Source organism: Hoplias malabaricus, chromosome X2 (genome assembly GCF_029633855.1).
Source record: "Hoplias malabaricus isolate fHopMal1 chromosome X2, fHopMal1.hap1, whole genome shotgun sequence".
In the NCBI taxonomy this organism is placed as follows: domain Eukaryota; kingdom Metazoa; phylum Chordata; class Actinopteri; order Characiformes; family Erythrinidae; genus Hoplias; species Hoplias malabaricus.
In genome coordinates, this window is record NC_089819.1 from 4,578,966 (window position 1) to 4,593,635 (window position 14,670).

A 14,670-nucleotide genomic window follows, 5' to 3' on the forward strand; every position below is an offset into this window, starting at 1 on the left:
TACACTGACAAATATATCAGTGATTCTGTACCTAAACTATGTTACACATGGACACCACATAAACTGGTTCATTCATGGACTACACATCATTTTGATTCTTCATTTCGGGTGAATTACACTGGAAAAAATGACTGATTGCATCTTTAAGTGCTCAGTTGAACTTACAGATTGAAGTTGACCAGTGAGAGGACGATCTCTTTGGGTGCCTCTCGATTCCAGTGTAGTGTGTAACTCTTGCTCATCATTAAAACAGGTTGGTACTGCTGCGACAGCGCCCCCTGATTGTTGATGCCTCTCAGCACCAGTGGTTTATCAGAATAATCATCCCTGATGATTGACAGGCTCAGGTTGGGCACGCCTTGTGTTTTTATATAAACCTGTACATAACGGAGAGTGAAGAGGACAATTATGAGCATATTATTTAGGAATGGTCCAAAAGGTTAAATGCTAATTATATAACGGGCGAAAATCTTAAATATTTGCAAATTAATTTTCCTTATTAATTTTCATTTGATTAAGCATTATTGTTCTGTATCCAATGGAGTGAGCTCCTCCGGTCAAACATGTTTTGTATCTTCTATTCAAAATTACTAGTTTTTGCTGAATAAAAAACAATAAATAAATAAAACCTGCTATAATTTTGCATCTTAATTTTCAGCAAATAAATAATGCCTGTCAATAGAAAGGTCCATATGCGTGTTCTCTGTAGTAGTGAACTAAGAAACTCAACAAAACTATGTAAAGTGGGGTTCATCTCCTGACCTGAGCGTAGCGTCCACTGCACATATAGCCATTCCACTGTGGCATGCTCACACACTCGGAGTGGCGGACCAGGTAATTGTCGGCTCTGACCGCGTATGTGTCGGGGAAACCGCTGACTGAGCCATCTACATCGTGGAAGATGGAGTTCTTGTCGCCATCCAGGTCATTGCCCTCAAACCACTGACCTGGCCGCCCAAAAAACGCCTTCAGCGTCGCCTGGAGGATTCACAGAGTCAAGAGTAAATAGGTAATAGAAATATTAGACTGTAAAAAAATATGAGAGAGAGAGAGAGAGAGAGAGAGAGAGAGAGAGAGATGTCTCCGTCTGAACGGATGTTGAGCTGTCAAGAAGCCGAGTGAGTAATGGAAATGGACACAAAAAATAAAATAAAATAAAATAAAATAAAATAAAAAAAAGAAGAAGAATTTTTGGCTGCTCCAGAGTCCAGACCTCCATTATGACCAAATGTGTTTGGAATAAACTTGGACCAGGAGTAGTAGAGAATGCAAGCAGCTTTTAAGACAGAATTTTGGATGTGGAAAATCACTGTAAATTGCACTGGGAAACAAAAAGTCACCTGAAAACAAATGGAAACTGTAATAATCAAAAAATATGGTAAAGTCGAACACTATAGAAAAAAATATATATATTGCTTTAGGGGCTGTGAAAATTCCATAGAATTATGGAATATGTCCAGAGAATTTCCAGAGCTGCCCTTTGACAAAAGTAGTGTATAACGGGGGGCCTTCCATGTCTGAGGTATTCTCACAGCTGGAAATGTTCCACGTGATTTAGGCATGGGCCTAGGCTAAGAGACAAATTCACTGTGATTTTCTGGCAGATTACTGGCCCTTTTCACACTTGAACATTACAAAGACTTTAGTCAGGGTAGTGTCTGGTACAAAAGATTCAAACCAGGCAACTTCCTGAAAAGTTCTGGGCTAGCTGCATATCTGATAGGGACTTAATTTCCAACCCAATGATTTCTGCCCCTCTCCACAATGTAAAAGTTGATAACTTGTATTTTATTAATGTACTTTAACAAAGAAATGAAAGTGACTGAGTCGGTCCAAGTACGGTTTGTACACTAGGGGCAGTGAATACACATTTCAATACACAAGTCAGCTTTTTGTAATAACTGAGATCCTTGGGGATTGATATAAAGTGCTGTATGGGTGAAGACCCCAAAAACAGACTAGTAAAACTCTACAAAAATGGGTTCGTCCTCCATTAACCCCCTACAGCCCAAACCAGAACCGTTTATAAGCCCCGGCCTGAGTCCAAAAAAAATAACAAGGAAAATGCCAGCGGTCTGGGTTTGGCACAGTGCTTCAGAAATTCCACACACTCTTGGATACAGGACTTAGGAAAAGGCTCTTCCACAGCCTGTACATTGCCCTTTATTCTGGAAAATGCAATTCCTTTCAAGAAAAAAAAATTGTAGGATAAAAATTCAGAGATCCAAAGACACTATTCACAGAAGAAGTTTTCCCAACTTCAAAATGCTTATACATCTTTGAACTTCAGGTTTGCCTGGACGAATCATAAATTAGGATGATCAACAATATTTAAATTACATTTTCTAAAATGTTACCCTCTCTCATAATTAAGTAGTTATTTCTGAACTTAAAAGAGACAGAGAGACAGAGAGAGAGAGACTCACACTGGGCAGGAAGGAGACACTGGACAAGTTGTTTCTTGGTGTGAGTTGCCAGACGTTTTTCAGGTTGAAGCCCACTGCACTGGTGAAGCGCTCGGACGTTGGGATGTATGATTTAAATGTGCTCCGCAAAAGCCGCACCGGTCCATCATAAATCTGAAAACCACGGATGGGAAATGTCCTGCAGATAGAAACAACACATGCAGTCATAAACAGTGAATCACCAGGGAAGCTGTTCAGTCACTTTATAAAAAAAAAAAAAAAACCTTGGTTTGGAGACTATTGCCCAACAGCTGGTGCACATTGAGTTAACCATCCTCTAGCCCTTCAACAATGCTCACTGGCTGGTAAATGGTGGACCGTTCTTAGCCTAACAGGAACACTCGCTCGGGCTTTTAAGTAATAGTCACTACTTGGAAGTACAAGGTGGGAATTTCTAATGAGGTGAGCAGTAAGTCAAAGGTTGGTGTTAAGAATCAAGTGACCAATAGGTGAAGGTAGGAGGAAGCTATTTCTAATAAAGTGGCCAGCAGATGAAAGTAAATGAGTTGTTAATAAAGTTGTCTGCAACTGGAAGTAAAAGGTATTATAAGGGAGTATCTAATAATGGCCAGTAACTGTGTGTGGAAGTAAAAAAGCTTCCAGCGATTGGAAATACAAGGTGGGTGTGTCCAAAAAAGTGATCAGTGTTTGGAAACATAGGGTTTTTTTCTAAAAAAAAAAAGAGGCAACAAGAAAGGGATTCCTAAAAATGTTAACAATAGTTCTCAAAAATAATCTTTTTAATTGATATAATATTAAAATGGGGGTGGCACGGTGGCGCAGCAGGTAGTGTCGCAGTCACACAGCTTCAGGGACCTGGAGGTTGTGGGTTCGATTCCCGCTCCAGGTGACTGTCTGTGAGGAGTTGGTGTGTTCTCCCTGTGTCTGCGTGGGTTTCCTCCGGGTGCTTCGGTTTCCTCCCACGGTCCAAAAACACACGTTGGTAGATGGATTGGCGACTCAAAAGTGTCCGTAGGTTTAAGTGTGTGAGTGGATGTGTGAGTGTGTGTTGCCCTGTGAAGGACTGGCGCCCCCTCCAGGGTGTATTCCCGCCTTGCGCCCAATGATTCCAGGTAGGCTCTGGACCCCCGCGACCCTGAATTGGATAAGCGGTTACAGATAATGAATGAATTAATGAATATTAAAATGCATTCATATGTATAATAATAACAAAGAGAAATTAGGCATGAAAAAATGAAAAAGGAGCACAAAGTTTTGTTCATAATATAAACACCAGCATCAGTGTTTTTCTTGTTAATTTTATTTAAAAATAAATACTAGGCCATCTACCACCAAAGAACAAAGAAAACCAAGAACATTTTGTTCATTTTTAGAATTACAATTACAACTTTATTCAATGTAACGGGTTAGAGTAAAACACATGAAGTTCAATGTGGCTGTGCACAGCTCTATGGAGTTTTATAAACACAGTTAATCCCCAGAACCAGCAGGTCATAACTGAAGTGTCCTTCAGCAAGGCACCTAACCCCAAATTGCTCCCCAGGCACCATAGCTAAGGCTGCCCACCGCTCCGGGCATGTGTGCTCACTGTCACCTAGTGTTCACCAGTGTGTGTGTGTAAATGTATGTTTCACTAAATGGATTGGGTTAAATGTGGAGAACAAATTCCTCTGTGTGCGATAAAGTGATTCTAATTCTAAAACAGAAAGCAGCGGTCAGCGCCAAACAAAAGGAAAGCCTCTGCAAAAAAAAAGGATCAACAGCTGACAGATCCTTTCACTTAAAATCCTCACCATAAAAACATCATGATAAAGTGATAAAGTGGTGATTGCTATGGATTCCTTAGGCCAGGACAGTTAAAAGACTCTCAGAGCAGCGGACACAATTCAAGGACTGGTCTGTGGAGTAGGGGACGTGTTTTCACTGGAGCGATGAAGCACAATCCTGTACTTCTGGGATAAGCTGAAGGGGAACTAATCTTCCAGCAGTAGAATTTTTATGTGGCTATCAAACATCTATTGTGAAGTCCTCCCAGGAGAGTAGAAGTAAAAATACAACTTGATTACAAGTACACATATATCATCTATCAGCACAAGAACTTAAGTGCGTTAGGGATGGGCAGATACTCAAGACAGATTGGTGTATTAACTGATTATTTGAAAATGAGCTTTCCTACCATTAATCATGCCCATAAAGCCTCAAGACTGAACATGTCTGCGCTCATGACACAACAGAGGGCATTGTAAAATGCACACCTTGATGGAGGCTCCAGCCTGTTAAAGGCGACATCTACGATTGTGGGAAACGCTGTTCTCTCATTTGTTCCTTTAAGGTGGAACAGTATGTATAAGGGGGGGGCTGTTGTTTGTAGGAGGCTAAAGTTTAACTTTTCTGTAAATGTGTTTACTTTCATAAATTTAGCACTCTCCTGAATTTAGAGTCAGATCCATCTACAGCAAACCTTCATCAACGTTACCCACCTATGGTACAGGTATTTTTTTTTTTTTTTAATTGTGAACACCACCATTAAATGAAGTAGAACAAAAAAACAGTGCTTTGTCCAAAACTGTGCTTTATTCACTATATAATGCATTATTTTGAGTTTCCATCATTTTGTAGTAGTGTTTGAAAACATAGGGAGCCATTTCGAACAGATCCTATTTAATGTTATTAAGTTATGTGCCTCACTATATAGCACAATGCTAATCAGGGATTAGGGAGCCATTGCAGTCACAGCCATAAGGAAAAATTTGCATAGTATTCAAACATCTCATGATGCACCACAATTCCCTGTTGTGATTTTCGCAACATTTTTGGATGAATCATGTTTATCAAAGCAGTCAATGAACATTTCTGGGAGGAAACTTAAAATGAATACTTTTACAAAACTAAAACTTAAAAAAAAAAAAAAGCTAAAGCTTTAAAAAGACAGACACAAAGCAGCAAAGCAACAAAACACCATCAAATTAAACATGTTAAGTAAACAGAAATGAATAAAAATAATTCTGGAAGGTACAAATCCGCTGAATATTTAATTCAGTAGTTAGTTGAATGTAACTACTCACTGCCCGTGTCGACTGAAAATACTGGAGCGGCTTATATTAATAAACAAAATGACTAATGTTCCCTGAGAGCAAAGGTCAGCTGAGATTTCAATCACTCACTTGTTTCGGGGCAGTGTCCTGTTCTTGCCGTCCACTCCTCCGAGACCCCAGTATTTATTTTGCCCTCCATTAGAGCCATAATTCTTACTCTCCCCAACAAACAGAGACTCTGACACCTCCTGACTGGAGCCCGCATCTTTAGGATAACTCCCATCACTGAGAGATAAAGATAGAGATATAGTGAATTACATTGAATTGATCTCGGCTGGAGGAATAACACACACAAGCCGTACCTTGCAAATGACAATCCAACTCCATTGTCTGCAAAACTGTAAAGAAACAAAAAGCAGAGAAATATTTAAGCAAAATATTAATATAAATCTGAATATAATTAGCTGCAGTTCTTTTCTGATTGTCTCCTACCCAGAATTATTCCATACATCTTACACTCAAAACATATTCCTGTGTTTGTTATGGGTGCTAGGACAAGACTTATAGGAAAATTTAAATATAAATAAATAATGACATACATACAATCACAAAAGCTGTAGCAAACACATCAAAATTATAACACTTTTTCCTCTCACAGTTAAAAGTGGAGAACTGGAATCAGTAGAGGAGCTGGAATGGTGATTTTATTCAGTTTTTTCCACTGGTCACAGGTCCAGTCCCGGTCATGATAATTACCCAAATGAACTTGAGACTGATTAAGTTCCTACAAAATGTTCTTTGAGTGATGCCACAGAAGAACTACTTTTGATTCCATAAAGAACCATGTTTGTTTAAGAAATATCCAAGTGTGAACAACCTTTTGAAGGTTTAAATCAAATCAAATGTATTTGAATAGCGCTTTTCACAACTGATGTTGTCACAAAGCAGCTTCACAGAATTCCAGAGGTTTAAAAATCCATCACTCTGTAATAAGGTTCTCTGTTTAAACACATTAGCAAAATGGTTCTTTATGGAAACAATAGTGGTTTGTGTATTTCATTGCTTAAATAATCTTTTGTAGCACCTTTATTTTTAAGAGAGTAGCAGCTTTACAGCAATTTGGTGGATAGTGGACTGAATGAATATCGCTGTGCTTAACATGATTGGTGGAAAACAATGACTGTCTGTTGCCTAATAGAAACCTGTGCTGGCTAGTAATGTAAAAAGAGGAGAACATGCGTCATCCCACCCACCCAGACAGAGCACCCCCAGAGGTTGATTTAAAATCTCTTGATTATAGGGCCGGAACTCAGGAGCCCATAAATATAATTATTAATGAATAAAACACAAAATTCCAGGTTGTAGATTTTAACTTTAAACACATTTGTGGGTGGAGCTCGGGTTGGTACATTCTGGATAATGATGTGTTGCGTACCCAGAATTTTGTACGATGATGTCACCTCCGCGGATCCAGGCTCCCATGTCGTTGTTCTTAAAGGAAATGAGTGTGTCAATCAGGGCGGCCACCCTTGGCTTGTTGGGGTCTGCATTCTCATGAGGGCGGAACCTGAACAAGAGAGCGAGAGGGAGGGAGATGCAGTGAGAAACCACATTGACTAGGGCTGGGCAATCTTCTAAAATGTTATCATGAACTACTTTACCATATCATTCAGTGCTGATAATTACCATTTCAGGAATCCCCATTTTACCACTGAAAAACAACTAATGTGTCACTCTAGATTAGCTGAAACAGTACCATATGTAGATGCTTTCTCAAGCTAATGGAGTTTTCTCCAAGATTTCAAGTAACAGAAATGGCAAACTATGTACAGTTGATGTCAAATGTTTACATACATTTAGGATAAAAACCTACACAACTTTCACGACATATTTTTATCCAGACAAAATGGATATCTATGTTCACATCAGAGGTCATTTTAAAATCATTTATTACAGACACATGGACATATATTTTGATAACCATACAGCAAACTAAAATGAATCATTCCTCCTGAAAAGTGAGGAATTAAAAGCAATTTCTAATACACAACTGCATGACTGAGTAAAGCAAAGCAAATTGTCTTTTCCAATCACTCTGCTGTTTGGCACCATGAAGTGCAACACATTGAACAGAGAAAATAAAGTAGAGTATTGTCTGAGAAGATCGTACAGACAAGCATGTTACAAATAATAATATAATTAGTTCAACTTACACAGGGCCTTTCACAAACCCAAGGACGCTTTACAATCATAGGTTTTAAGCGGGGTGATGGGGGAAATTTCTTATAAAATAAGAAAGAAAATCAAAAGAAATAAAGGCTACAAGAGCATCTCCAGGCAGCTTGATGTTCCTGTGACTATAGTTGAAAATGTTATCATATTTAAGGTCCACACAACAGTAGCCAAACTCCCCGGATGTAGCCGCAAGAGGAAAAAAAAAAAAACTGACCCTCGACTCAACAGGAGGACAGCATGAACGGTAGACAAAGAGCCAAAAAAATCTTCCAAAAGATGCACAAGGTGACCTCCAAGGTCGAGGTCTGATCACACAGAGGACTGCTCCATGGAAGACGACCCAGAAGAACTGCACTGATGAAGAAAACTCATGGGTAGAATTTGCTAAAATTCATATTGACTGGCCAAACTTCTTCTGGGAGAATATTTTTTGAAAAGATGTGACAAAATTAGAGCATTGTAGCAAGTCTCATATAAATAAAATATTTTTTTAAAATAAATAAATATAAATAAATACATAAATAATAAAAAACTAATTAATTGATTAATTAATTAATTTTAAAAAAATAGTGTTAGTGGTTTTATCTAAAAATGGCATTCAGGACAGCCCTACAACTGTATGCAAATTTTAAAAAACACAAACACTACTTTGTTTAGAAATAGGCACAAAGGTCCAGGGCTGAATCAATTTCGGCCCAAGCAGTTCAAGTGAAACCAAAGGCAACTAGTGTTCTGGTGAAGGAGGAGGAGGCATCCGATACCAAAGGTGTTTACATGCACCATTAACAGAGCGCCGCACAGCCTTGCAAGACAGAGAACTTAAATATCAGACTGAACTCATGCATGGCCACCTGGACAAAGACCTAGCCTTTTGGAGGTGTGATTTCTGGCCAGACGAAATAAATAATAAGAGTACACAGAAGAGGCAAAAAAAGATAAAAGATATATATTAGAGGATAAGCTGGGTTTAGTGTGAAGCACTGGGGTGGCAGTTTTACAGGAAAGGGCTCTAGTGCATTTCAGTAGATTGAATCATTAAATTTAAAGATTACTTAGTAATACAGTGATCCTAAACCTTCCTCCATTGTGTGACAAAAGCAGCTACTGCAAAGTCCTGAACTCAATACCATCGAACATTTGTGGGCTAAAGTGAAAAGGCATGTTTGAGCAAGAAGACCAACAAACTTGCCTGAATTATACCAGTTCTGTCCGCAGGAACAGACTCAAATTCCAGAAGATTACTTGTGAGAAACTTGTGTCCTAAGCATTTTATTCAAGTTAAGCCTTTTTTTTTTCTAAAGCCAAGCCACTAAATACTATAAAAGTGGATGTAAAGGTTTGATCTCCTGAAATCTGATCTAGTAAATAAAACCTGAAAGAAATTCATCTTAAAATCTACTTCTTGTGGAACTAAAGGATGGTGACATAACAGGTGTGGAGTTTTAAAGTCTAAAGCGGCTTGTCTTTTAAAGATTAAACAGTAATTCATGCTTTTATCTCCTCTCACATTAATTAGTGCAACTCTCTGTACTTTGCCAGTTGAACATGTCATGCTTGCAGCTGGTCCAAAATGCAGCTGCTAGTCTCCTTGTTTTTAAAGCTTTCCATGCCCTGGCTCCAAGGAATATTTCTCACCTGCTGCATTTTTATTCCACCCCATGTGCTCTATGGTCCTCCAGCCAAATGCTCTTGGACATTCCTCCCTGTCCGTTCAGGTTTAAAAAGGGACCCTGGAACAGTCTTCAAATTGTGATTTGTATCGTTTTGATCAAGAGTGGGCGCTTTTTACAGCAGTAGAACCCTCTACTCTTCTAGGAAGGCGTTACACTACATGTTGGAATATTGCTGTGTAGCATACAGCCAGAAGAGCATTAGTCAGATCTGTTACTGACATTGGACGATTAGTCCTTTCACTCCAACTCCTACCTAAACATATATCTCTAAAGAATGCAGTTGCACTGCTCCACACTCCAATGCTGGCAAGGCGTTACACCCATTTACCCAAGTCACTGGCACTGAGTAAGGCGAGCATAGGCATGTGCATGTTTTTATGAATATCACAGTTATTGGTCTGTGGTTTTCAGTGGAGACTATACAGGCTGTGCACTAATGAACAACAGTGTAAGCAATGGGTGCCCTTTAAGGTAGCGGGATTCACTAACTGTAAACTTACTTACTATGAGCGTCAGGACAGTTTTGAACATACAGTGTATAGAAATGTAAACACAGACAAACACACATCATACAAACTGGTCAGTCTGCCAGCGTATGTAAAATATCTATGATTAAACAAAGTAATATAAAACGTTTACACACGCAGGTCAGAATGGGAGGCCAGGGGGCTTTTCCATTCACACACACTTATTCCACACAAGTGAGCTGACAGGAAACTCAATCTAAACTGAAGTGTTTTCTCAGTAAACAGAATCAGACTCTCCAGGGTACAAAGACACACACACACACACACACACACACACACACACACACACACACACACACACACACACACACACACAGCTAAAAATAACTTCCAAGTACAAGTATGTAACTATATTTACACTATATTATAGCTCCAGCATTTAGGCATAAAATTATAGATCATAGATCCCCTTTTTTTGAGTGGTGGAATATTAATAGAAGCACTAGCTCCTAACATCACTATTTCAGAACACAGGATCACTGTTGCCCTGTTTACTTAACACAAAGGCTACACAGAGTGGTAAGGGTGTGTGTGTGTGTGTGTGTGTGTGTGTGTCAGCAACACTACTAGTCTGAGTGTAATTTACCAATTTACTATCCTAAAGTACCCAGACAAAAGCAGCTCTCAGATAAAAATCTGACTATTGCTGAAAGGCCAATACAATCCGGCTAATCAGATGGGCTCCAGACCTAAACTGTAGTGTGAACAGAATTAATCTGAATAGGTAAAAGAGGTCTGACCTGGCACTGTTGTCCAGACAGAGGTATTCACGAGGATCTGTAGCAGTAGCGTTGGTCGTCTTCACACCTTTGTCAATAAAAAGCCCCGCCTGGTGAAAGAAAGAAGACCGGATTTAGCCCTAGACCCTAACAAATAAATTTAATATACAAAATATGTACAAAATATTTATACACACCCCTTATAATTAATGAATTTAGATTTTGTGGATCAACCTTTACAGATTCAGACAATAATGCTGTCGATCATTGAAAAAAATTACTATATTTTAATGACTCAAGTCATTTTTTTCATAATTCATGATTTGCAAATATTCACATGATCCTTTTCTTAAGAATGAATCTTTTAGTAATGGATTGAAATTTAAAATAAAATAATCTACGTAAAATGCATTAGTATATATTAGGACCAATCGATTAAAAAATGATAATGACAATGTGCAATTATTTGTCATTGTACAACGTACAACAAAATGTGTCTTCTGCATTTAACCCATCTGTCGCAGTGAAACACACACACACACACACACACACACACACACACAAGTTGTGTGTTCAGTGCCTTGCTCAAAGGCACCTCAGCCATGGATCGAAGGAGGAGGACAGTGCTGTTCCTATACTTCCACCTGAAATTTCCCAGGTACTCCTCACTACAGAGCCATAAATTCTGTACTGGGTATTTGAATATATACATATTTAAAGAATATCCTCTTCATCTCAAACAGCACACAAAGTACAGTTAATCTTTCCTTCAACATTTCTCAACCCACTGAAGCATATAAATTACTGAAACAGAGCATTATAGAGTGTTGTGTGTGCCATGAACTCCTTTGTAAACAGCAGAGTGCTTCAGAGAAACAGAGAAGATGATTTGTTTATGTGTCGTAAATTGTGGTAATTGCTTCCATATGCTTCTCCACTACCAGCAGCATATCACATATTCCTCATAAATGATTCCTACAGTGAAAACACTATTATTTATATGTACTGTACATATACACAGAGTTAACAAGAAAACACATGAGATTTAATAACATGTACAGGCCATATTACTGTGTAAAAGTCAACCCTGCATGAGTCCTATAAACTCAGAGCTCAAAACGCTTATTTAAAAGTGCTGACCAGCACTTGCCCAAGAAATGCAGCAAGTGGAGGGACTAGCATCTATGCTGATGTAGGTGGATTATGAAGTGAGATTAACTCGTTAAATGCATGTTTTGTGATATAAGGCAAAATAAATCACCAATGAAACTGCATTTTTTCAGATTCTGTCAATATCTAAATTCCATTTAAACTCAGAAGATATATGGACAGTCGTGCTGTAGTCATACTGCTGTATGGTTCCCATCACCACTACAATAAAAGAGGCAGTAAGTGTCTCTACAGTAAATCAATAAGCAATAAATTATTTCACATCAAACCACTTGGATATGAATAGTTTACAACATATTGACTGAATTATTCAAATTTGGGGAAAAGAATAGAATGGAGTTCCTCTTAAACCCAGTGAGATCGGTTTGAGTTGGAACTGCTTTACCTTGAAGTTAGAGTGGACTCGGTTGTTGTAGAAGATGCCTAGAGGGGTTAATTCAGCTTTTGTTTCAGGCACCAGCCCATGAGTGTCGCCTGTGGAAGAGCTGTGGAAGATATACCAAATCCCTGCATCCTAGTGATAGAGAGAGACAGAGAGAGAGTCAGACACATAAGTGTATTATCCATCTAATGAAACCTCATAACCCCACTTTTAAATATTTTAAAACATAAGCTACCACAATACATAAAAGACACAATCGTGATACGTAACATATGCCATAACATTTTGATTCAAACCACATATGACCATGGGACTGGAGGAAAAGATACAATAAGTCACTCGTAACAACCATGCAAGATCTGACATGGCATCACATCATCTACATCAGATAGAAAAAAACTGAAGAATAACTGTGCCCTGCTCACAGCCGCGTGCTCACACACACACACACACACACAAGTAACACAGAGCGTGAAGAGGAGTTGGTCAATAAAAAGAACAACAGCGGGTTGGCTATATAGAAATGGTTCGGATTTTATTGGCAGAAATGGAGTATCTGCAGGGAATCCCGAAAGGAGGTAGTATCAAAATGCAGGAGTACTACCAGCCTATTCCACCACTTACAACAGCAGCACAAACTTCTGTACGAAGCTGTTAAACTCTGAGGTGCTGCTGCTGTTCTCAAGCATTCACGTCCCAGTACAGTTTCCCTAAACCAGTTCAGACAGCATTGCAAGCTTTATCTGCTAACGCTATGCCTTATGAAAAAAAAATTATGAAGTGGCATGGTATTACTAAAGTGGTAGTTTACTAAATAGCAAAGGGTATGATCCCCGTCTCAACAGTAGAGCAAGAGGGCTGATTAAAAGCTGATTAGAACTCTTGACCCATGATACCAACTGCCCAGTCATGATTTCTTTGCACAAGAAGCTCTGCCTAATGCACATTTAAATCTGACAGACCCTTTCCAACCAACTCGTGAGAGTACAACATTTTGACGACGATATATGGTCAAGTAGCATCTAAGCCATATTTGAGCGTGACTATCCATTTTATTGAAGATTGGGAGATTAAAATCGCGTGACTGCAGACGAGCTATTTCCCAGAAAACCACACTGGGAGCACAGAGCCGAAGCCTTTACACTGTTCTTCAAAGTACTTTATTACAGACACTGCATGTCTGTAAATGAATAAAGTAATTGTTCATGTACGTCTATCTTTATTTTGATAAATGTCTTGTTTAGCTTTGCTTTATAACACAATTTTTTTCAATGTACAATTATGGGGAAAAGTTAAGACACCCAATGAAAATCTTTGTCTTAAACATATTTAAACAAGGACATTTGATTTTCATTTGAATATTGAGAGATGAGGCTGAGATAAAACATAAAACTGAATGTTCTGTTTATAAAATGTTCATAAAACATTTTTTTCACAGAAAAATAATTTTTCAGCTAAAATATATCAGGATATGATTTATTTTGTCCATATCGCCCAGCCCTACTGGATGGACAGAGTAAAAACAAACAAACAAACAAACAAACATTCTCCCGCTCTTTTGTCATTTTATGGTAACTTGCCTAGTATAAAAATGACCACAGTTATTTTATTTAACAAAAAACAAAATACCTAAAAAGAAACCAGTTTGAACATCTCAGGTAAGAAGTTATTTGTCACTGCAGTCATTGGGTTATTTCAAGGAAAAAGAGCTACAAATCATGCTCTGTTCTTGAGGATAATATTGTATACAAAATTAGGTGTAAGATTTAGTTTAGATGATTTAGAATATGGTAATATTGATGGTAAATATAGGGTATTAATACGTACTTATGTTATGTTATGTTGTGTCCATTTTAATTCTATACAGTTTACATACAGCAGGTAGGTGTCGCAGTCACACAGCTACAGGGGCCTGGAGGTTGTGGGTTCGATTCCCGCTCCGGGTGACTGTCTGTGAGGAGTTGGTGTGTTCTCCCCGTGTCCCCGTGGGTTTCCTCCGGGTGCTCCGGTTTCCTCCCACAGTCCAAAAACACACGTTGCAGGTGGATTGGCGACTCAAAAGTGTCTGTAGGTGTGAGTGTGTGAGTGAATGTGTGTGTCTGTGTTGCCCTGTGAAGGACTGGCGCCCCCTCCAGGGTGTATTCCCACCTTGCACCCAATGATTTCAGGTAGGCTCTGGACCCACTGCAACCCTGAATTGGATAAGCGGTTACAGATAATGAATGAATGAATGAATGAGTTTACATACAATGACAAAAGAGTGGGAGAACATTTGAATTTGAATCACAATTACACGTTACACAAAAATGATTTATAACTTTTGCACAACATATTCCATTGAGAAATTCTATCAAACGGACAGAGGACAGATGTAATGTTGAGCGACAGAACAGTATATAAGAGTTTATATCTCCACAGAATCAAATAGCAGTCACTGTATAATGCTAGATGTGTAAAACCACTAAATCAGACATAATGCACAACATCTCAACATTTAAAGCCA

At 38.6% G+C, this 14,670-nt stretch overlaps 1 protein-coding gene across 1 annotated transcript in view; it reads right to left on the reverse strand.

Annotated features, from left to right (window-relative positions):
• The window catches only part of LOC136676856 (cell surface hyaluronidase-like), a 50,227-nt gene that overhangs the window by 8,216 nt on the left and 27,341 nt on the right, over nt 1–14,670 (reverse strand). Inside the window, exons 11-18 of the mRNA XM_066654123.1 lie at nt 12,171–12,299; nt 10,637–10,725; nt 6,897–7,028; nt 5,824–5,859; nt 5,591–5,746; nt 2,427–2,604; nt 763–978; nt 166–377 (exon numbers count right to left, since the gene is read on the reverse strand). Coding sequence (XP_066510220.1) covers nt 166–377; nt 763–978; nt 2,427–2,604; nt 5,591–5,746; nt 5,824–5,859; nt 6,897–7,028; nt 10,637–10,725; nt 12,171–12,299 — 1,148 coding nt within the window. The remainder of the gene's footprint in view (nt 1–165; nt 378–762; nt 979–2,426; nt 2,605–5,590; nt 5,747–5,823; nt 5,860–6,896; nt 7,029–10,636; nt 10,726–12,170; nt 12,300–14,670) is intronic.